We start from the raw sequence: 23886 nt of genomic DNA, 5'->3' as shown, positions 1-23886 counted from the left end.
CTTTGTGTTTGCACAATATATTTGTCTGAGGCACTTACATGCCTAAACTGATATTATTATCTCAAAACGTCATAGATTTTAACACATTTATCGTCACAGCATTCACACGTGGTGGAAAGGGCTGTTATTTCCACTTCCCAAAGGCGGGGCAGAGGCATGGAGGTTGTGCCTGGTCTGTCCCTGAATGGGAACAGGGCACTGCCCCGCAATTGCCCACACTGTCAGGGCTGCTGGCATGCTCCCCCGGGCCGGTTCACCCTGAGCCAGCCATCCTCCTGGTCAGTGTCTGGACGTGGCTCAGTGGACAGCACCCATATAGACGTTTGTATTTAGTAATACAGATGTAGTCTAAAAGGTCATTCATATCCACCCCCCAGAGTGGGAATAAGATGCCCGAGCACACCCAGGCAACTTTCCCAGCAGAGTCGGCGGGTTTGAAGGCTTATATATCAAGTCTAAGGCTCTCATACCCCCAAGAATCCTCCTCCAAAGGCCCTTTCTGGTGTTTGAGGTCAATAAGTATTTCAAACATACAGCTGATTACTAGTTATCTTACTCGTTATTGCAATGAGTCCTGGGGCATCCATCACTTTGAGCTCATTGCTTTGCACATGAACAAGAGAGAGATGGGGAAGAGACCCAGCGTGCCTTCCTTTCTGACCTGGAGGGGACCTGGGCACACTGGGGATTCCCAAATCACCCACCCCACCTTGCCCCTGCAGACATCCAGGCACACAGCAGTCCCGCTGCACAGGGGGAGCATGAGTCACGATCCCCAAAGTCGAAGGAGGCGACGGAGCCAGCATGCTGTACCGTGTGCTTCGGCACATCGCTCCTTCATCCCCATATTTGCAATAACCATTTCCACCTACCTGCAGCATAAAGAAACGGATATTAAAATTTGGGATACTGCTGTTCGTTTTTTATCCAGCCTGGGTTTAAACTGCTGTTTTATAGCTCTCCTTTACCACGTTTTAACTGGTGCCTCTTTTTGTTCCCCTCCATCGCTGGTATGAAGCATTTGGCTGCATCCACATCTATGCACAGTAGATGAAATCCTGGTTTTATGTAAATGGATTTTTAACTTTGGATGTCATGCTCTGCTGCTTTAGATTTCCACACATCTACAACATAAGGATAAATAATCTATGCAATGATGATGGCCATCACCAGTCATGCTGTTACACCGAGTCACCAGGCAGCCCGAGTTATGTCCTGTCTAGATTTCTGCACAGATGTGGATGGGATGGAGGGATAAAGCCACTGCAAAGATACTGTACAGCATGGGGTACCTAGGGAAACACTGGAGGGGATCAAGGCATACCTGAATATGTTTTTCAAAATAGTCAATAGGTTCCAGCAAACAAACCCATTCACTTTTACTCATTCCCAGATGGACCACAGCACTCCTTGGTGGACAAGGACAGAGGCCAGATTCCAGTACTCTTATTTTTTTTAACTTACTGCATGAAGAGTAGCATTGACTTGAGGAAAAACAAAAACAAAACCAATTAATCTTACCCAGAATTAATTAGGAACGCATTCCCTTTCCATGGGCAGGGAAATTACAAGACAAAATTATCTGAGACCACAGTGTAAATCAATGACAGAGTAAGTCAAGGGCTTAAGACTTTCAGACCTGTGTGCTCTAACCACAAAAACATCCTTGCAAGACGCTGGAGAGCAGCAGCCTCTGGTTCCTGTTACACATTGCTGGTAAATAGGCTAGAATATTTCTCTATAGATAAAGAGACCCGTCCCTTACCTACTCTGCACTGCTATGTTTTTTAGCTTACAGAAGAACATTGCAATTCCTCTAACAGAATACACTCAGTCTTCCCAGCACATCAGAGACAGTGTAATGAGCACCTACCACTGAGACACTGTGTCTGCTTCTACTTTTTGTACCATATGGCTCAGCTTCTTCTTTTCCCTCCTCCTCTTTCGAGCCGTGAGCTGTCTTCTCTGCCACTGTCCCTGCGGTGGCAGCAGGAGCCCCTGTGCCGGGGGCTGTGCCGACAGCGCACACAGCAGCGTACCGAAATTTCGAGCCAGCCAATCCTTCCTGACTCATTAACGGCTGATGGGTATTTGCGGTGGTCCTTCACGATGTTAGAGGCACACCATTATGCCATTCGCCTTGCCAGAGGCCGTCACACAACAGGACAAGCAACCAAGCAATAAAATACCCCTGCGCCTGCCTCCTGCCGGCATCCAAGGGGTTGTAACCTACAGACCAGCTTTAGGTGACCTATAGCAGAATACGAGTATCAAGTACAGTCCCCTCTGGGATGTCTCTGGCACGCTACGCTGCTGCAGTTTTGGAGAGCAGGACGTCTGCCTGTGTGATGAGGCAGGGAAACCTGTAACAGGTTTCCCTGAAGAGGTTTCCCTGAACACCTCGTGCAGGAGAACACCTTGGATGAAGATATGCACAAGTGGAGCGGGCTGAGAGCAGTCAGGAAAGAGGCTCAGCCACAGGTGATAACCTATTAAATGACTATCACCTGGTCACATTTAACAGCATACTCCAAGGAAAAGGATATTCCAGCCAGAGAGCAGCTCTATACCTTCAGCTGAATGCACAGACAGTGGCTACATGGTTATTTTATTTTTTTCTCTTCCTCCCCCTTTATTTATTTGCCTGTGCTGTTGTGCAAACAGTTGCCTTTTTGCACTAAACTTTTGAACATACACAGTCATAAATGCAGTAGCAAATTTCTTGAGTTAATTCAGCTCAGGGAGGGTCAGGATGAAAGCAGAGACTGTTCAAAAGCACCTCTCTCCAGCTCGGTGGGAAGTGCTGCCGGCAGCAGCCCCGGCTGCTCCTGCCTGCTCCTGCCTGCTTCTGCCTGCAGGCAGCACTCCTCACTCCCACTCTGTTATAAAGTAAATGCCCATACACAGCAGAGAAATGGTCTCTCCCCAGAATGTTCTCATGTGCTGTTTTTAGGAGCTGCTGTGGCTCTCCTGAGAGTGGCCACATCTAGATAGTGAGGAAAGGGACTCCAACTACAACCGTGTTAAGTTCCTGGGGGAAGAGGGTGCCAGATAAAATACCTTTCCCCAGGAAATTTGCTTTTTAAAACATATTTCATCTGGTGTAAAGTATGACCCAATCTTCAGTGACAGAAATCTAACCTACATTTCCCTTGCCACCCTTCAAACTAGGCAAGACAGTTCCAATGTGAAACAAACCCTTTATACAGCAAATCCAGTCACGAAACCATCTGAAAAGAGCAGATTTAAAAGCTTCTGGCAGAGAGTTTCCAGCCCCAAGAGACAAAACGTCAGAAGCACTTTCTGCAAGCGGTCCTGCCCCATGCTTACAGGGAAACAAGCGTTAATCGATGGAAAAGTCCTGGGCTAGGATGAGATAAACACTCCCACAGATAAGCCTGGTGAGCAATCAAAGCGAGGTAATTTCCCTCTTCTCTGCTCAGTATCGCTTAATTATGTTTATACATCTCCTGTCCAGTGGCACTGGGTAATATTTTGCAACAGGGTGACCATGAACTTTAGGACTGAATATATATAACAACACCATCACGACAAGAGGCTTCGTAATGGTGGCAGGATGGATGCTTGGCTCTGCTTTCTCCTAAAGGAATAACCCCTTTTCTGGAGCTGTAAGAGACTCACGGCAGAGTTTTAATGGCAAAAGCCCTAAGGCAGAGATGAACAGTTGGATGAATTTTATTTTGCTAACTGGCTTTTAATGTTAAGAACGCCAACCCCAGTTTTTAGTAATGCCGCCTCTTCGTATACTTACGTAGGTCTCAAAATCTCAGCTCTCTTTCAGTGGATTTCAAATTGTATTTCTGACTTCTTTTTCATTACAACGCCTTTTGTGGAGGGGTATCTTCTTTTCTCAGGGACATATGGACATTTAAAGGCTCCACTACATCTCACCCAAGGATGTCAGTGCTCCTTAGAGCATCATCAATTAGGAGTGAAGAAAACAGAATTACAGAGTGGTTAAATGCTACTAACCAACAGAATAATCAGACAGAATAAACACCAAACTCCTCCAAACCATCTTCAGTACTCTAGTACAGAAAGCCTTTTACAGCTAAGCCAGGATCACACAGCCCCAAATGGGAATTTTGTCTTGGAGAAGAAGGGAAAAGACGACGTAAGTATTTGGGCCTCTGAACACGCTTTTCCTCCAATTTAAGGGAAAAAATGGCCTTTACAGGCTAAGATATAACCATGTGGCATGAATCAGAATAAAATGAGCACATGTTCTATAAATGCATCAAAGAAAGGCTTCACCAGCAGCAGTATTTTCTTTTTCTATAAAATGCTTAAAAAAGTAAAAGTTTGGCTAGAGCAGACCTAACCACTGTTTCAGAAAAAAGAAAAACCCCAAACCCTCCAGATTTATTTTCCATGAATAATTTTCCAGGGAGAATGTTTAAAGAAGAAAACTATGGCAAGAACTTCTGCAGTCCTATGAAAATAGTTTCTGGAAGAAGAGGTAACCACAGCACTACAAAAAGAAGTCAAAACAGGATTTCAAACAGCAACCTGTATTTCCATTAAAAATTCTAGGTTTTACACAATCCTTTTTAGAGTCCTGGCCCCCAGACCAGACACAGAAAACTATATGAATCTCCCTGGCTTTAAAAATAGGCCCTATGTAGAGTCTTCGGGGCAAGCATCAGACAAAGTGTAAAGCAAGAGATCTTTTCTTTCAGCACGAATATGAATGGATGATAATGCTTCATTATCACCTTGCTTAATGGGTTCTTCTTCTAGACATGGTACACAGAGTCTTTTGATAATACAGTAAAAATATAACTGCACGTTAGTGCAACACTGACTCTGGAGTCGCATACAGACTCTTGAGCAGAGCACGTATACCTGACTGTACTACCTAGAACAGAGGTTGGAGCTGAGATATGAGCGTGCTTGGGAAATTGAGTCTATTTTTTTGCCACAAAATCATTAAATGTCTTCTGGTACGCACTGACATGTAACACTCGTGAGCCTACTACTGGCCCCTTCACCACAGTCTGTACAACTTTCCTCCAGAAGAAAACTCAAGAGGGAAAACCAACTTTTAATAATGGTTTCACCATGTAAAAGAACGGACTTGTGAACACCAGTGTTAATTTTGCATCTTGCTTTACCATGTTATTTCACTTCAAAGCTTTCCAGGTTGTTATGAAAGTCCTTTTCAGTTTAAATGAGTGTAACCATTTAATCAGAATGCCTCCACATCGTGCCTGAGAGGGATCCTACCATATCATAATGAATTCTCATACTGTGGCATATATGGATTTAACATTTATTATCCGCCTTGCTGCAAAGCCCCTGCCTCCTGAAGCAAACAGCAGCTATTTAATTGATTTTAGTGCACCGCAGCGTAAATTATCAGGTACTGAAAGATGCAGAACTAAATGTAAAAGACTCATTCAGTGACTACGCGAACATCAAGTAACCAGCAATGAAACTTCTGGGCAAGGCATGAAAGGAAGGAGATGGTTATCCAAAGCCAACAAAATGGAGAGAAAATTGCTGGGGCTCTAAATAGCCACCTGCCTGCTGTTTGGAGAGAAAGGCCTCACTCCTGCTCTCAGGGAAGCAGTGATATTATACAGGATTACTGGCAGATATATTTTGCTGCCCTGTGAATTGCCTACACCAGACCAAGCTATACAACGCGGGCACACACGCTCCCGTGCCCAGCTGCAACAGGGAGCCCTCACTGGGGAGTTAGCAAGGGAACTGCTGGTGGCTGAAGGAAGAAACTCAAGTTGACGCTGCCAAAATTTATTGCTGTAAAAAAACAATCAAGGCACATACTCTCACCCTAAGGATTTAGTACCGGCCCTTGCTGGGGACCGGACATTACATCAAATAACCCTCAGAAAGTATTTGTTTACTGTACTCACCAGTACAGGAAAATAATCAGATATGCTTGTCTGATTTAGGAGACCTTCAAATCTGTAACTTTAAAGAATAATACATTAGAACAAGGTTTATTTGGAATTTTGGCCACACATCTTGTTTTCCTTATTGACAACAGCAGCCTTGCAACAATAGATATCTTAAAGAGAAAAAATCAATTTTCATCCAAACTGTTCACATTTCTGTAAAAGCAAACAACTTATAATGCTGCCTGTACAATGAAAATGTGGAAATGTTTCTCCATTATCTCTTTATTCCCAAGGCTACAGGGAAAAAAAAAATCACTCTCCATCAGATGTAGCATAGCGTTGTGATTAAAAAAAAACGCTCAGTGTTGCCTTGCTAATGAGTCCATACTGGGACTCTTCAGACTAAGCTAACAATAATGAGTGCAAGCTTAGGAGCAAGAATGTTGACAATTGTCTACACTTGTTGAAGGTGACTGCCTATAAGTGGTTTTGGAAATCATCATGAGAAAGTCTTTTATAGTCCCCAAGACGAAAAAGATTCTCACCATTCCTGTGTTGCTGTAGGAAGGCTGGACTGATGCCCGTGGACTCTAAAACACCTGCTTCTAGCCGTGGCTGAAGCCCTTACACATAAAACAGTACAAGGAAGCCACGGGGCTGCTGTTCAGTGCCATTCCCAGGAGAAGATGCTGTGTTTGGAGGGGACATGGGGAATAGGAGCTACCAAAAGTCCTGCCATAGCCAGAAAAAAACAGAAGGAAAACCAAAGTGCTAAGGGCAGCTAGGACCATCCAACGAGCATATATGCCATTTTCGGGATCATACACAATCCACACAATTACAGGTGTCTAAAAGTCATCCTGGAGATCACTCTGTGGTTTATTAATCTGTTACCAACACATCTGCCCATGTCCTGATCTCTACCCTGACATTAATCTTTCCTAGTCTGCTTATAACCTCTCAGCCACTGGAAAAGGGGAGACACTCCTTCGTATTGAACACTCACCAGCGTAACCCAACTGATGTAATAATCTTTTTTCCCCAAAGAAAAAGATGTGAAATTGATGCTGGATTAATAACTACTACCCAGTTCCCAGGGGCATGATGCCAGGGGTCAGTTTATTATGTGGTCAGCAGCTTGCAAAGCTCTAGTGGGAAAGTACTGAAGTACAGGAAGATTAACTCCTTTAGCCTTTTAACAGGGTGACCTGTGTTGTTCAGTCAATATGCCTTTGAAGATAAGGCATGATTGTTTTTAAGATATCTTTTTTTTTGAGCTATACTGATAGACCATGCTTGGACTGCATTAAGCACTACAAACGGGCTGCAACTGAAACTTGTATTGTACAAGCCCAAATAATAAGGACAATTTCAAAATCTAACATCCCAGTTCTGCAGTTTGGGCCCACGTCTGCAATATGTCCACGTTGAAGGCTGTGATGGGCCCAGGATTCATTTGCCTGAGCGCTTCTTCCACGATCATGGTCTGATGCTCCCAGTTGTGTCACACATGCTCAACCCTGTTGCTGCTGTCCCACTTTGCTTTCCACGTTCACCAGCTGGATCCATCCCTGGAGAGCCTGTGTCTTCTATAGCACCCTCTCCCCAGTTCAAAAAACTCTTGTCCATAGAAGCAGCAAAAGACTTTTTTCAACCACAGGGTGTAGTTAGTGCCATTTCTTGTTCCACTGCAGACTCACGAAGGCTGCTTTGCCCAAATCACTGATGTTTCACTCCACAAGCTGTGAGGAAATGAAGTCTTGCCTAACTAGAACCCCTAAGTCTCTGCTCAGCTGTGTCAACGTCCAAGCAAAGCTCCTTTAGCATGTTGCAGGCTCCTTCCTGGCATGCCCAGATGTGCATCAGCCTTCCTGGTGCTGTAGTTCTTAAGTAACATTTGCTCCAAAAAAACCAAAACCAAGTGAACAATTTATCCAATAAATTATTAATATAAAATTCATGTATATTTGCTTGACCAGGAATTGGGAACAGCTCTTTCCCTGGCTCATCCATTAAGTGTCCTAGCCAATAAACCCCATCAGATTCATCTGCCACGTACACCTACCACACATCTTATTCCCGTGCAGCACGAGGAGGTGCTGGAAGCATGGGATCCAAGGCTTTCAGCATGGACCCAGTGTATTTGCAATGGGCGCTGGGCACTACTTCGGGCTGGCCCTTTTGACACACCTCATCTGAGCTAGGAGTATTGGAAATAAAGAGCAGTCTATGGGTGTGCAGCTGATCCCATCCTGTACCATTAAACGAACTGAATCCCCACGGTCATCAGCTCCAGTGTTCTTCATTATTGGTGGTGTTTCTACTGTTACCATTACTGTTATTACTAATAACGATAATAACTCCATCTGCAGAAAAAGGTGATGCTGAGGGGCTTCTCTCAGGTGCTTAGACAGAAGTATTTTCTGCTGCTAAAGAACGAATCTTGCTTTTATCATTCACATAAATCCCATTGTGAATGCAGAGATATTTCCTTCTGTCTTTCGCATAATGCTTTACAGCACAAAAAAACCCAAGTATGGGAATAAATCTCATCGAAGGAATGCGGTGCGGCAGATCTATGTTTTGCTTTAATTAGCATCCTGATGCGATAGCAGCTTGGCGTGCGTATTGCTGTTTTGTAACACAGTGCGTCCTTGCTAGACTCCTTAAGGAACCTGGCAAACATGCCACTTCCCTCCATTGTCTGTTGTTTTTCTTGGAGGCTGAACATTTTCTTTGAAATGTCACTTGCACACCCCGTCCATGCTCGGCTGCTCTTGGAGTGCGCTCAGGCATTGGGCTTTCAAAAAAACAACGGGAATTCAGCACTTAATCATGGCGTAGTGCTCTGCTTACCTATTTGCAAAACGTACAGGTGAAAGGCAAAATCACAAGCAGTGTAGTTCCAGCAATAATAAAAACTTCTGCAGATTTTACCGCAGGAAGGTACCTGCCTGTTCGAGCTGCCTCCCAAGCTGTTACAGGGTTCTAAGGTGCTTGCATGTGGTGGGGGAGAGCTGATAAACAGCAGGAATGGGACACTGGGACTCTGAGCCTGCAAACTTCTGGGCAGGGCTCTCCTCGGTGCATGACTTGCACCCGGCAGGAAGGAGCTCCCGTCATCTTGGCTTTTCTGTGATGGAAATCATCTGAATAATTCAGCAGAGTTAAGTTGCCAAGCTGGAAAAACCCCAAGGTCAGGATTTTAGGCTCAGTGTGGCTGGGTTTTTTTTGCAAAGGTAGGGAGAAGCATTTCGGGGTTGACTGAACCAGGCTGCTCACCCTAAAAGCTTATTCTGAGCAGAGATGTCAAAGCCTTGAAAGACCTCACGCAGGGGAAATAGTCCCGTTTCCCTGGGGAATCAGAAACACCAGCTGACAGGATCCAGGTAAAGCAGCCCTCCTGCCGAAAGGATCAGACCCACTCTTCGGGAGCACAGCCCCCCCAACGAGGTGGAAAGTTATACCAGACCGGCAGTCGGATTTTCACTTTCTTTAACTAGATCCCGGTATTAATAGGAATTCCTCTGGATTTGGCATTATTCTTGACTGCGAAAAAAACGTGCAGAGAAACTCAGAGGTGGGTGTTCAAGTTCGATCACTACTTACCTAGCTACATGTTTTCCATGTAACCTTTACCCATTTGAACAGTCTCCTTACCTTCAGGGGGAATTAGAGAAATAAGACTTCCAGCATAGCAGGTTAAAATTGCAGCCTGGAAGACTTAGTTATTAGGAAATGCTCCGTACCCCTAAGGACGTTAAGCAATAGTGTTGATTCCCTGGGGAACGTGCGACTGGAGATTTTTAAGAACAGGTTAGCAAAACCATCTGCTAAGGCTGATTGGCCGGTACAGGCAGCTTATCCTGCCCTGAGACAGGCAGATGAATTCCATAAGTTTTGGAGGTGCCTTTTAGATCTATTTTTAGCCTGTTTTCCAAAGGCAATGAGGCAATGGCTCTCCATCCCAGTTTGCCAGCCCTTAGTAACTTCTGACCCATTGGGTGAACTTCAACCAACTTTGACAGAAGAATAGAGATAGCAAAAATATTAAGTTCCTACATATTTTAAGCAAATATGGATTAATAAAGGAGAACAAGGAAATTAATGTCTTCATCGATTTTTAACATGGCCCCATATCCTTTTGGAGAGGCAACAGGCCCGGCTCCTGTGGGGCTGTGACTAGAACAGGGTCCACACAAATCTGCAGGAAACCAAACTTCATTGCTTCACGCTTCAATGCAGGTGAACAATATGGATGAAGTCAGAGTCAAGCTTTGGGAATCTGCTCCAACCTGCCCAGGCAGCACGTTCAGAAACAGCATTTGCAAACGGTCCCGTAACACCGAGACAGAAAAGACACGTTTATGTAAATCCATTTTTAAGCATGATTTTCCAGCAGGCAGAAAATGAATCATCAATACCCAAAGAGGCCAATTATGCCAATGAAATATTAGTATCTGACAATATTAACCACAACAGGTTATCAGGATATTTCCCTATACTGACGAGGCGAAGTAAGGCTTAGAAGATACAGCAGGGTAATTCTTGCCAAGTGGGACCAATAGCAACTGAAAATCCTGTAACTGCTCACTAACAAAGTTTACTATCATACTGAGACATAGTTCAATAAAACTTTTATTTCTGAAAGCACTTTATTTCCCCCTGTCTTCTACAATATCCTCCAGGGAAATCTCACCCAGCATCCATAAGGAATGAAACTTTCAGAGTATTTTAGTGTTTATTTTTGTTGCCTGTGTAGTCTTAATGGTACTATAGGAAATCCAAGTTTGGAAAGGAGCAGGTGTTTTCTTGGTTTGAAAGCACGTCATCCTAATGAAAATATGACAAAATCTAAATGCTCTACAGTACTTCTCTATAGTGCCTGCAAAATTTTAGCAGAATCATCATAGGAGAGGCAGCAATTATCCTACATCTGTATACTGCTTTGCAGCTGCATCGGTAACTCCACCTCATACCAAAGCTGAGCAATACTGCTTGGAGCAAAAGACAGCATGGAGTTGTCCATAACCTTGCCAAACTTAGAGTCACTGGGTTGGAATACCCTGTATTTTGGGAAAATAAACAAAGAAAAAATGGCCCGTTCATTTCTAAGGAACAGGTTAACACTTTGAGACAGCACGTGAAATTCTGAGCTGTCAAATCTGGGGATCTCCAAGCTGGACTTTGGTCTACCTTGCACTAAGAGGATTGTGACAGTTTGAACAGTTTTATGATGGCTTGTGTACAATGTATGTAAAAACAAGGTGGTGAAACCAAAGCAGAGATCAGATTTCCCCATGAACATGCCAGGAAACACACAGGACAGATTCCCCAACAGCTACATAACCCTGGGAAGAGCTCCCAGAGGGACTGGCAGGAATACATTAAGTGTCAAGTAGACACGGACAGCTGCCTCTTCACCTCCCTTCCCACCAACTCCAGCACAGGCACTGCCATCTGTGTTTGCCCATATCTTTGACAGAATAAACAAGGCGCAATATTCATCCTTGAAGCTGGCCTGCTAACAAGCATGGCTTTCAAGTAAAAGTAGACGTACCAGAGGGCAAACATACACAGGGAGGCTTGGTCTACCTCCAAAAGCCTTCTCCCACAGAGGTGCTGCGGGATGCTCAGGTGCTGTAATGTGGATTTTCCACAACATGGCAAGGAGTGCTCTAAAGGCTGGTAATGAAAATGGCTGTCCGTGCAACAAAAAATCTCCCTTGGGAAACATTAGTTAGTGCCCACTTAGAAGCAATGAACCAGAGAGAAGGGCGTATGGATTTGCGATTTGTCACGCCCATGATACTGACCTATGAGTGGCCCTAATTTTACCCTCTTTTTTTTTCTCCTAATCTAAATGCTGCTTCCTGAAAGCCACTTGATCAGAACTTCTACTTCATATCCAACCCCAGTTTTAAATGTAGGCAACTATTGTCTTGTTTAGGAGAAATACACAAAAATGAGAAGCTAAAAAACCCACAAGGAATCTAATAATAAATAGGGCAGAGATGTAAACAAACAGATACCTCATGCCGTGCAATGCTTCGCAGCTATTGTATCAACAAGTTGGTGTTACCTTGGAAACAAGAGATTATCCGTGCATGCCTTCTCCCATACGGAAACCGGGAAAGGAGGCATGCAGAATTGATTTTGAGTCTTTTGGAGTTGCCACCCAACTGTTGATGCCAATTGATCCCAACCCCAACTATTGATGAAAATTCAGAGGCAGTGCAGAGGTTGCACCATCCTTAATGCAATGTCCACTATGAGGAGGGTGAGTACCTGGCCATCTTGTCCTCTCCACCTTGGGATAACACAACCTTTTTCCAAGAAAGCACAGAAAAGTTATTCCCTGGAAATACCCTGTGCAGAGCAAAGGACAACATGGCCTTGTTTGATTCGCAGCAGCAAGGAGGGCCAACAGCAACGGCTTGGCACAACATCAAATGACTTTAATAAAATTAAGCTTAAGCTAACATGTTGTACCCCATAGCTGAAGCAGATTAAAAGCACGCACGCACACGAGGTTCGTCACACAGGCTCTCTGTGTGAGTGGGAGTTTGTTACGGTGCTGTCACTTGGTTGCATTCAAGTGTGTGCCCATATTTGGATAAAATGTAGTTTTTGAGGATTTTTCCTGCTTTTTTTTTTTCATTGAATGATAAAAAGCATCAATCCTGCTCCCTGGCAGATTCAGTTCAATGCATTTGTACACAGAATGTCTCGGTCCACCTTGTAACACAAGGCGCAGCTCTTCGTCAGGGCTGGGGAGTGCTCAGAACTGCTGCCTCAAACACTACGGATGGCTTGCCGGCTGCTGACTTCGGCCGGGCGCCTCACCAGTGGGCATCAGTGAAGCTGTGTCCGTCTGGAACAGCAAAATGCTTGGCCCTTGGAAAATTAGTTGGCTGGGTTTACAAATACAGCTATAACAGAAAGGATAATTTCCTAGTAAGCGCTGAATTGTGAGCAAGTATAAATTTATACTAATATATATTCAGTGTCACCTATGATTATAGATCTACATTTCAGATAACCCAATGATCTGGATGTAAGAAATTTAGAAAAATGAGGGTTACACTACATTAAACAAACTAATAATAAGTAGGAGTAATATTGATTTTTTTTTTTCTAAAGAGATTAAACAAAAATAAGGATTTGTAAATCAGCTGGTCATGAAATTGGTACTTCCCACAACCCAGATGGTTTGTTGGAATTTGTACAACACTGATGTTCCCGTGCAAGTCCTTTTGCACCACTCTGGGCTGAAACGTAGGGCTACAAAAACGGATTAAAAATGTACAGGGCACTATTCTTCCCAGCAGAACATTGCCAGCAGAACAGCCTCTAATGACATCTCCATGCCTGGACGTTACTGACAGACAAGGGCCCGGCATGGTCTCCCAGGGCTTCTCGTGGGGTATTTAACCCCACAGCTGCCTCTATCAGATGCTCCAGGCTTCCCTATGGCACATCTGGCGCTTCGCAGCTGCGCTTTATCTCTCTGCCCGGTCTGCTCTGCTCTTGTTTCAGGTGACCTCATCATTGAAAAAGAGAGAGACTAGAGATGGTAAGAAAACATTTTAACTTCAAATCATGTTTTTAATTTATTTCGGGGGGGGCAGTATGAGCATCACTTCCCTCCTCCCTGCCAGGTGGATGACAGGAGGACCAGGTCAGCCACAGCATATCATGTACCTGACGGGATCCTCATCTTCTCAGGCTCAGAGGGAGAAAACAGGGAAGAAGAGGGGCTCTGGTGAGAGAGACGTGTCAAGAATGGTATGAGCTACCACTGCTGCTGAGACAATGATGCTTTCTTGCAAATCCAGCACCCATGCACACGGCGGCCTCTCAGGTCACCTCTCGCTCAGTACAGACCAGGTATCTGTTGAGTCACAGAGAACTAAACTGTGGCAACTCAGAATCACAGAATCACATAATCGTATAGGTTGGAAAAGACCTTTAAGATCATCGAGTCCAAGTCCATACGTACAGAGCCAGTTCTGATGCCTCTAACATCTCCTCTTCACTCTGGTTTGATTTGGGTGAGGCTATTCACAAAACACCTTAGTTCCCAATTTCACAACAGCCCAGCCCATCATGCCTGGAGACGCATTTTTAACCACCTGCCGAAGATTTTGCAGACTGCAGCACACAAGACAAATGCCTCTCACGTATCCCATCTTTTGGCTTAAAGAACAAAACCAGAACAAAAGAGCTGGCAATTTTGACACAAAAACATCATTAGGTTCAGTACTTACAATTGCATGACCAGATATAAATGGTTCGGACTCTCATAGATGTCTTCCAGGGCAACTATATTTTCATGCTTGATTCTGAAAAACCATAAGATAAGATAAGATGAAATGCTGATTTGTTTTTTCTTTTTTAATGTGGCTGCAAAATGTAAAGCTATTTTTAGTTAGATGTTACTTGTCAGTGCTTTATTTATCATCATAAAATATGATCTTGACCAAAGTAAACAGTCAGGAGTGCTTCGCAGCCCAGAATACTGTTATTACTTGCAGAAAATTCCTTCAGTCCTCTCTGAAGCCAAAATATTTAAGGGTTAAGTATCTGAGGCATTAGAGGTTTACAGTTCTCCTGTCAGATGCATGAAGATGGTTGGTTGGAGGCTGAAGTCTCAGGACAGCAGCAAAGCAGGGTGTGGGGGGTGACGGAGGCAGGGTGCGGGCTGGCAGGGAGAAGGCAGGGATTTGCCCACGTGCAGAAGCTGGCACCCACTAAGCCTCTTGTCAAAATGCTAGCTTTAAAGAGAAAAATCATCTCTACAAGCATACATCTAATTAACTACTCAGAGCAATGCCTCTCTGGGTTTCTCCTTAAACGCTTACAAATAATTTCCAAACGATACATTTAACTTGTGCAAACCCTAAAGAGACTACCAGTACAACTCCAGGGGCAGAATATTAATTACACCAATTGCAGACAGTTGTTTTAAGAGCAAGAGAAGGCTGGGAAACACTAAGCAGAGACCACTCATTAAACAACAGATGGACACGTTCAGAAAGAAAGTAAGAGTGCATTGTCAGCAAATGCAAAACTCTCTACATGTTTAAAGGTTCAAGTAGCTTAATTAAGACGCTTAATCATGTGTCACAACCTCATCCTCAATGGCCCCAAGTGCCCTAACATCTACGTGAAGATGCTGAGAGCAGAAGGTCCCCTGTGCCCAGCAGGATCTTTCCCGTAAGAATGCAGACTAATCCAATTTCCTCTGAATTCACGGGAAAGATTATGTCTGACCTGAATTTACGCCCATAATCAGTCATCAAAAGCTGCATTCATATAAGGACCTTCACACACAGGAAATTTAACATCAACAATAAGTGAACTCAACAATAATGCACTACAGGATGTCAGAGCAACAAATACATGAGTAGGTTCCTCACTCTACATAAATATCTGGAAAATCCCATGATATTTTAGCAAAATTTCCAGGTAGACTGCATCACAAATTAAGTTCTTAATATTGACAACAGGAAACCAATACACCACCCACTTGGCTTTACACAGCACATGTTTGGAAACCTTTATTTTGCTGTGCAGGTCTAGTGCTTGGTCCCTTAAGGGTTGCAGTTAGGGCAAGGGCAGTTTTGCCTTGTTGAAGCGAGCTGAAGGTACACTAGGATCCCAAATGACATTTCAAGCAAATAGGAATGACATTTCCATTTTAATGGAAATTATTATATGTATATATCCATTTTCCTCTATGCACATGCACATTCACGTGATCATTTGTGTATCTCATACCATCACGATGAAGAGGGCAGTTTTAAGAAAAATAATCTACTATAGCTTTATCTGTTTAAAGCCTCCAACTTAGTCTGCCATACGGTTTTTACCATGCACATATTAATGCTTTGCATTTCTATTTCTGAGAACCTCAGAGGTTCTCCAAACCAACCTAACCTGCTCTGAGACAGCTGCCAGCAACCCCTAACTGTCACACACAGGGCTAACGGGTGGGTTACCCACAAAGACGAACAGCCAGGGAGGCAGAGGCCAGAAAAGAGCTCATCAGACATGCAACGCCGCATGCTGAGGGTTGCCGCAAGACCCTCTCTCCTTTCTGATTTGCAAACCAAATGGGCACTGCACCGCTGCGCTCGCTGAAGGCGGATAAACTTGCTCAGTTCTAAAGGGAAGCAGGGAGAAAGGGTTTAGTCCTACCACTGCAGGGTCCTCCGTATTGAGTCAATCTGCCCCTCTTTGAAATCAGATGCAGGATATGAGCACGTGGGATTCAGGGAGACAGGGAATATAAAATATAATGGGGAAGAAGGCAGCAGAAGAAGCTGAATCACCCCCAAAGTACAAAGGGAGCCACCCCCATAGGGATGAGGGTATTTGGAAGGAGATGTCCATTTGGGAGGTGATGCCTCTGCGCACCAGTCACTCCAACCACCGATGGCCAGTGAACTCGAGGGGCTTGCTGAGATGGGAAGGAGGCATTTTTTTCCACTTTGCCTCAGGCTCCCCAAGACCAGCAGGGCCTTAATCGTGGCATTACGCAGTGCTTAGTATTCCCAGTGAAGTGCACATCACATGCCTGCAAATTATGCAGCTTGACATGCACAGCATTTCTCTACTCAGATGGACTCTCGAATGACAAGCTATTTAAAGGAAAATGGAATTCAAAATTTAAAAAAATAAAAATCGATGGAAATCACTTGGGAAGAAACCTACGATTTAGATCAAGTTGCGGGTTGTGTTGCTGAAGCTGGACCAGAGCATCCGTGGGTTTCCCAGCAGAGGTCACTGCAGCCAGCAGCAGCCACCTCCTCCTCAGCCCTTCGCTCCACCGCAGAAATTCGTGAGCTCCTTTCTTCACTTTAAAACATGGGCGAGCAATCACCTACAGCCCTGATACACAGTAATTAACCCTTCAAGGCTGAATACTGTTCATTACAATAACACCCCGGGGTTTGGGAAATCGGGTGCGGTATCGTCACAGCATTTTGTCAATACCACAAAGGCCAACAGGGATTGGGACAAGTTTGTCCCACTCCTTGGCGAGCAGATCGGTGGTGCCAGACATGTAGGTAACAGCCAAACAGACACTTCTGGCTTGCACGGATGCTCAGGTACATTAAGCTGAGGAAAGCACTGTGCAGCAGCAGCTACTTGATGGTCACGGATCAGGAGGGATTTGGGAATGGCTTAATTAACTCCGCTTTTATCCCCCTCTAGAAGTGCCGAGTGAATCTCAAAGGTTCAGAGAATTCATTCTGCTAAGCCTCCAAATGCCTCCACGCAGCCCCACCGGTGATGTCGCTTAGCAGAAATACTCACCGGACTATCTGATCTCCTCAAGACCTGACAGGATTTATTTTTTTAAAAGGTGCTGCTCTCATTTGGCAAAATGGGAAGCGGCATGCAGAAAAGCTAAAAGTTCTTCTGTAATCACATGAGAGGAGGGAACAGAGGGGGCCAAGAAACCAGATCCCTGACCCCAGAGTATTATCTTAACCAATGGGCCGTATTATTCCAATCTCTTCTCCTTCCCATCTCGGTGAAAGGATCTTAACCCCACTTCTCTGCAGCCTTTTCCTTCCCTCTGTCTTTCCTCTCTGGCCTCCTCCCTTCCCAACATGTGGCTCCCACGTTGCAATAGATAAACCTGCCCTGGATTAACTCTGCACAAAGCAACGCATCAATGTTGTTGTGGTACATGATGGTGCAACATTATGGCTGCAACAGAGGGGACATGGACATGGACTGGGGTGAGAGCAGTTCCCATTAATTGTTTCAAAAAAAAAAGCCCCGAAAGTGAACATCAAAACATGGGCTTGGTTAATGCAAATTAGATTAAATTACATAAATTGTTATGAACAAGGAAACATCCAGCTAAGGAAATCTCCCTTACCACCCTTTTAACCTCCCCTTCAGCAAGAAACACTTGCTGAAAACAGCAAGAAACACGTGCTGATTTCCCTGATGCTCTCCCTCCTTCCTGGCAAACCCCAGGTGCTGCTCGCGTCTCCCACGCCCTGACATGTGCCCACAAACCCCCCATCTGTGACATGAAGGGCAGGTGCCACCTCCGGCCACTGCTGCTTTGTTCATTTTCAAGAATATTCTGAGGCCATTCGACAGAAAGAAGATGTCTAGAAATAAAAATACAAATAAAGGCCAATACTTTAACCAATTCACTCAGGACCCTTCACCCTACAAGGCCCATGAGATGCTGCAATCCAGGGGACAAAGAAGAGGACAATAAATCTAGAAGTGAGAATCAGGGAAATTTAAGTATACAAAAACCCATGAAGAGTGATTTACCCTGGTAAGAAACTACGAAGAGAAAGGATGGACTCACCATTTTCAGGGCAGCGCTGGTTTGGATGCCATGCCACAGGCAGACATGAGCCATGAGGCTTGATGCAACCATGCAAAATTATCAAGTTTCCCCTCTGACCTTTCAGGTCTGTGATTCTGCCCATGTGCTGTTACAAAGGTGTCAGCAACACAAATGAATGGAGGCAATGTCGCACCTGAGCAATATTTTAACATATGAGCAAATTGCCAGCCAAGACTTAAAGGAACAAACTGAACAGGGCAACCACTGACTTTGGGTGACTTTTCCGAGCGTGGCAGCTGTGCAAACAAGGGCTGACGGGAGAGCGTTTGATCTGCTGCAGAACCTCAAGCACAGACTGGTCCCCTTTGCTTGCTGTGGAGTTGTTGCACAAGAGCGTTGATAGGGGAATTGTCGTTTTTCCCTGACTGCTACGGCATCCAGCGCTGCTGAAACACAGAAACATCTGCCTCTGAAGGAGCTGAAACGCGTCCCCAAAACTAGACCCAACTTGACCAGGAGTGGCATTTGGCCTTGCATGACAGTTTCCATCACACCAAACTGGGTGTGCTGCGGTGTTGGAGTAGTGATGAATACGTGGCGTGGCACTCCAGTGATGCTAAAATCCACTCTCACCCTGGGCCAGAACAGAGCTGCCACATCCTACTCACTGCCAGCAGAAGGGCACAAGTCCCATAGGATCATAACTAGCCCTAATGAGTAAAAGTCACTTCAACATTCACCAAAAAAAAAAAAAAAAAAAAAAATCAATATATTCCATGGGCTTTGGCTGGAGATTGCTTTTAAGAAGCAAAGCATTAAAATATGTAAGTTGATGTACAATAAGGGAAACTAAATTCTTTAATGACTGAGCTTCCTATACATCTCTGCTGGCTCCTAACTATCCCAGAAGCCAAAGAGCTGAAAGAAAACTGGTTGCATATTGCTGCGGATTGTTAATTAGAGGGGTCGCATTCTGCACAGATAAAAGCAGAAGACCCAGATTTTGCTGTTGCTTTGGCTGCCGAGCTGCCAGCAGAGCATGTTAAATATCCCAGCTGCAAAAGCATGCTATAAACTATGATTGAATCACTTATATTAACATCTATCATATTTAACACTGAAAACTAGGATCAGTTAGAAGAATACCATGCAAAAACCTTGGGCAAACATGAGAGCCATTTAAGTAGGGCAAGTTCCCTCCGTAACAACTCTTTCTGAGTCCGAGTGTTACATTTGCAAGACATGACATTTAATCCTGCACCTCCATGAACAGCACGTGTCACGGATAAAATGCCACAAGAAAGCACAAATAATTTTGTGAAAGCCAGAACTAACAAAGCCTGAGTCTGTAAGGATTTGTAGCTTTGAGTAATCAAATGTCTTTGCGAATAAATGTTCCATTATTTCCACATACAGAGAGTTTTGCCAGCAGCATGGGGGTTACTGGGCTTGATGAATTCACTAGTTGGCCAAGGGAAGCGTTTAAATCACAGCTTCTGCTCTGGAGGACGCTGGAAACTTACCTCTGCTCAGCTGTCTTACTCGGTTGGAACGAGTCAATAATTTCAACAGATACTAGGATAGTCTCACACATATTCACACAGAGTGATTGTATCAGAGTGTTTTCCACGTGAAAGAAAACTACCAAAAAATCTTCAGGATGGCTCGTAATGATGTGAGAACTCATGGGAACAAACCAGCCTGCTCCCAAGGGGAAAACGTGACAAGTCTGCTAAGAAGGGAACAGGGGAAGTGAGATGGCAAGGATTGGTACAGGGAAGGAAGCTGATGGCTGTCCTGGAAATGGCTGGCTGACTGCAGCAGAGCTCTGCCCACCACTCCTGGTCTGGAAAAACCTTCAAATACTGATGCCGACCATGGGACTTGCAGTGCCTTACCTTGATGCCTCTTATAATTTGGACCTTTGAAAATCAACAGGACATGTATGATGTGAGGTACCACATCTCTAACTCTACCTCCTCCCTTTCTTATCCCGTAGCCCCCAAACATCCTCCAGGATGGGTGTTTTACAGATGGATATTCCCCATATAGCCTCACTGATATTTGCATGAGCAGAGTTCAGCATGACGCTTCTCCCATCGTCCAGGTTTCCCTCCCACGTGGACTTTCTGGTGTGAAAAGAAGAAATGTAAGCTCCAGTTCAAGCTTTTTTTTTTCCCACAGTTGGTATTTATCAGGTCTTTCTCATCCATCGACTCTCTGGTATCTTGTATCTTGTAAAAGGTGACTTTATAGAAGACCTTTTCACCTCAAACAGGGCACAAACTATCTTGTGGGATTTTATATCTCAGATCGAAACCTTTTGTCTCCTTGATGATTGCAGGCCACTCAACAGGAATGCCTTTTATACCACCGTTGCATAGTCAGCAAATAGTCTACTGACAGCACTGTACATGACTCCAAGCAGCCACGAGAGGTGGCCCCAAGAAGTTCACAAGAAGCAAGCAGGAACTGCATAAGTTGGGGCTGCTTGCAAAGGGAAAAAAAGGGGGGTGGTTGATTTTATTTTCTTTTGCACACAAAAGTGAAGTTCCAGGTTGGAAGATCATAAATTTAAAAATGCTCATGCCAACAGAGGGATAGTACCCTTGGATTGGTATCATCCAAGGATTCAGCAGCCCATGGTAAATAAAAGGCTACCAGATTCATATCACCAAATCAACCACCCTCCCCTGAAATGGACATCTTTGGAGACAGCTTTAGAAGAAAGATGGAAGGTTTCATGGCACTGAGATTAATTTCTACTACTTCATATCCTACAGACTGTTCCTCCCCGCCGCAGCCACCAAGTACATGGTACTGCAGTACATGGTACACGCAGCTTCTGTGGCTACAGAAAGGGCTTTGGTCTCCACCATCTCAGATCAGCAGTCTCCCTCTCTCTCACTCACACACACACATGCAAATAATGTGAAAGTTAGTGAAACCTCAGCTAGACACAGAGCAGAGATGTGAACAAAACCAGGCAGATGTCAGTTGTTCTTAGCAAAGGTGGATCTATAGAGCTTACAAAGCCAAAACATCTGCTTTTTCTCTCTTACTGCATTTAGATTGCTGGGTTTTTTTTAAGTTATATCCTTAATTTGCTTATTGCAAAGAGCTGGAGGGGGTTTACTGGATTCAGTATGGAATATTCCCTTGCATTAAAAATGAAAGAGAACTCATATTTATGAGCAGAAAGATAGAAATGGTGCTAACTATGTCTCATGGCCAGATGGCGTTTTCGACCTCCTCTGATCTCCTACCACCGTGATACCTTTTGTTCCCACCCACGTTGCCCATCTCGCCTTGCTTGATCTAACAACTGGGCAAGGGAGAGCTAATTCCAGCTCCAAGCCAGATGGTTCAGTGCCCATATGTTGATTGCCTGGCCAGATTAGCTAAATCTCTGTGGCTGGGAGGCCAAGGAGTTGAACTTTGGGGTCACCTGTGGTCTCCAAACCACAGACTGCTCACAACACATGAAGGAAATTAGTGTCTTTACTAAGATCTTTAAGATCTCTATGTTTCTGTCAGGTTAATTGGAGCAGGTAGGAAACATAATCATACAGTCCTGTCTGCTTTGGAAAACCAGCTAGAAGAGAAAGACCCCAGATGCCCTAGAAGATGGGACACAAAGGCAAACGTGGAGGGATGAATCACTTCATACACCTTCCCTCAGCTGTGACTGAAGAGGAGACTGTGATAAAAAGCCCCAGTGCTGGTAGCAAGCAGCAAGTGGCTTAGTGCAGGCATTCAAAGGACGCAGGGGCAGCCAAAATTCAGGAGAGAGACAGATGCCCACCAAAAGACCCGCTTCTATTAGCCTTAGAAGATGGTGATGATTTTTAAATTAACATTTTTTGCCAGTTTAGTTATTTCAGGATTTAACACTTCAATTTGGCATGTAATTTTCTACATGCAAAGAAATGAGCTAGAATGGGATTTGTCCTGAGCCAGTGTCCTAGCAGGATGATTCTGCTATCAATGATTCTGCTATCAATGCAGCTGCCGCCTCTGGGGCTTACATGGGGGTATAACCCACCACATGGAGGAGAAAGGATGGGGAGGTGTCAGGAGACCTTGTCTTGTGCTTATACAACTTGACCTCTCTCCATTTCACCTTTCAGATCCTACCCATCACTGCTGTGATCTGTTACTCAAGGCTGAAGAACCAGAAATCTTTCCGACAATTTCAATGGCCTTTCTTCCCCAGCACTGCGTGTCCTCTACTGCGAATGCCAGCCTTACATACCATGTTCGTAAAATATTCTCATGAGATTTTATGGTGATAATGTCAAGTTGGAGATATTTCGCAGCTGGAAACCTGAGCTGTGTAGCTAAGCAGCTGTAACACTAACCGGCTGTGACAAAACCTACCCACATACACCTCGCAATTTCTCATCCATGCCCTACCTTGTGTTATACTCCCTGGCAGTGTAATCCTCCTCTTCATTTCTAATTTCTCCAGATCCTGTGAGCAGAGACCGGTCTGGCTCCTTTACTAGCAGGGGCATTTGCTCGCCAGCGGCCTGCATGGTGGCATGCCTTCCTGCATCACTCTGCACAGCAGTGCAGCTTGAAGAAGGGGGAACCGTTTGCTCATCTTCAAAATAGCTTGGTTCCCTCATAGGAAGGGGAGAGAGATGTATGAACCTCCTCAGGCCCAAAGCACATATATTTTCATCCCGGAGGTACTTTCTAGCCATCAGGCATGGTGCAAAAGGGATGCTGGAGGCAGCATCCTGACTGTTTCTGAAACAATAGCTGACTCCAGCTGTTGTGCTGGGCATGCCGCTGGGTCCATTAAGCATGCAACGAGTGAGCCCACAGGCTCGTTGTTTCCCCAGAACACAGGCTGAGGTTATGCTCTGTTCTGCCTTCTATCCGGATCACAACAGAGCTGAGACAAAGGCTGAACATCTCCGGCACAGGTGCATGGGTTTTTGCTAGGCACCAGTAGAGCTTTATAATCCCCCTTAAATGTAACAAATGAATATAGGCACTTCGAGAATAAAAATGAGAGATTCCTAGATTGCACACCTGGAGTTAGGTGCCGACCTTGTGTCCACTTGTCTCAAGCATTTTTATGTGAAGGCTGCTCAGTAGCCTTTAAAGAAAAAGAAATTCAAGTTCTGGGTCTTCTATTACAATACATCACAGCTCCAGCAGGAAAACTAGGACCAAATAACCTTCTGAAATGCTTGGATTCCTACAGTAGGACCTGCAGCCCATTTAAGGCAATAGGAATATCCCCGTGTCAGTGCCATCCCTGATTTCAGGAGTATCCCTAACTTTCACGAGAAGCAGACCAAGCCATCAGAATGACGGTTTCCAAGCAGTGGATCCCAATTGGCAGCGTTCAAAAAGGCTTGCAAAGCTTGAGCAAAAACCTCCAGACTGTTTAATTTGAAACACATCAAAACAAATATTAATGATGAATTAATCATTAAAGGTGAAAAAGATAAAAGTCGTGGCTGCAAGGATTTATCTCAGCCAAAAACAGTGAAGCATCTTTTAGTTGTTGGCAGCAGCCCTGTTTTTCCAGTGTGGAGGAGTGTGGATTTACATGTGCAGCCAGTAATTATAGCTGATTCCCACTCTCTTGCCTGGGAGATGTGAGGAGCTACGTGCAGTTAAAGGTGGTGAGCAGCTCCTGGGCTGAGGTGG

General features: G+C 44.6%; 1 protein-coding gene across 2 annotated transcripts in view; it reads right to left on the bottom strand.

Moving 5' to 3' along the window:
- Positions 1-23886, bottom strand: part of CAMK1D (calcium/calmodulin dependent protein kinase ID) — a 226330-nt gene that overhangs the window by 71410 nt on the left and 131034 nt on the right. For both annotated transcript variants that reach the window (XM_075524407.1, XM_075524325.1), the window contains one exon: positions 14156-14230. In XM_075524407.1, the coding sequence (XP_075380522.1) occupies positions 14156-14230 (75 nt within the window). The remainder of the gene's footprint in view (positions 1-14155; positions 14231-23886) is intronic.

The sequence above is a fragment of the Mycteria americana genome, chromosome 1 (assembly GCF_035582795.1).
Source record: "Mycteria americana isolate JAX WOST 10 ecotype Jacksonville Zoo and Gardens chromosome 1, USCA_MyAme_1.0, whole genome shotgun sequence".
Taxonomy (NCBI): Eukaryota; Metazoa; Chordata; class Aves; order Ciconiiformes; family Ciconiidae; genus Mycteria; species Mycteria americana.
Note: the sequence above shows the minus strand (reverse complement) of the source record. Positions and strands in the feature narration are given on the sequence as shown.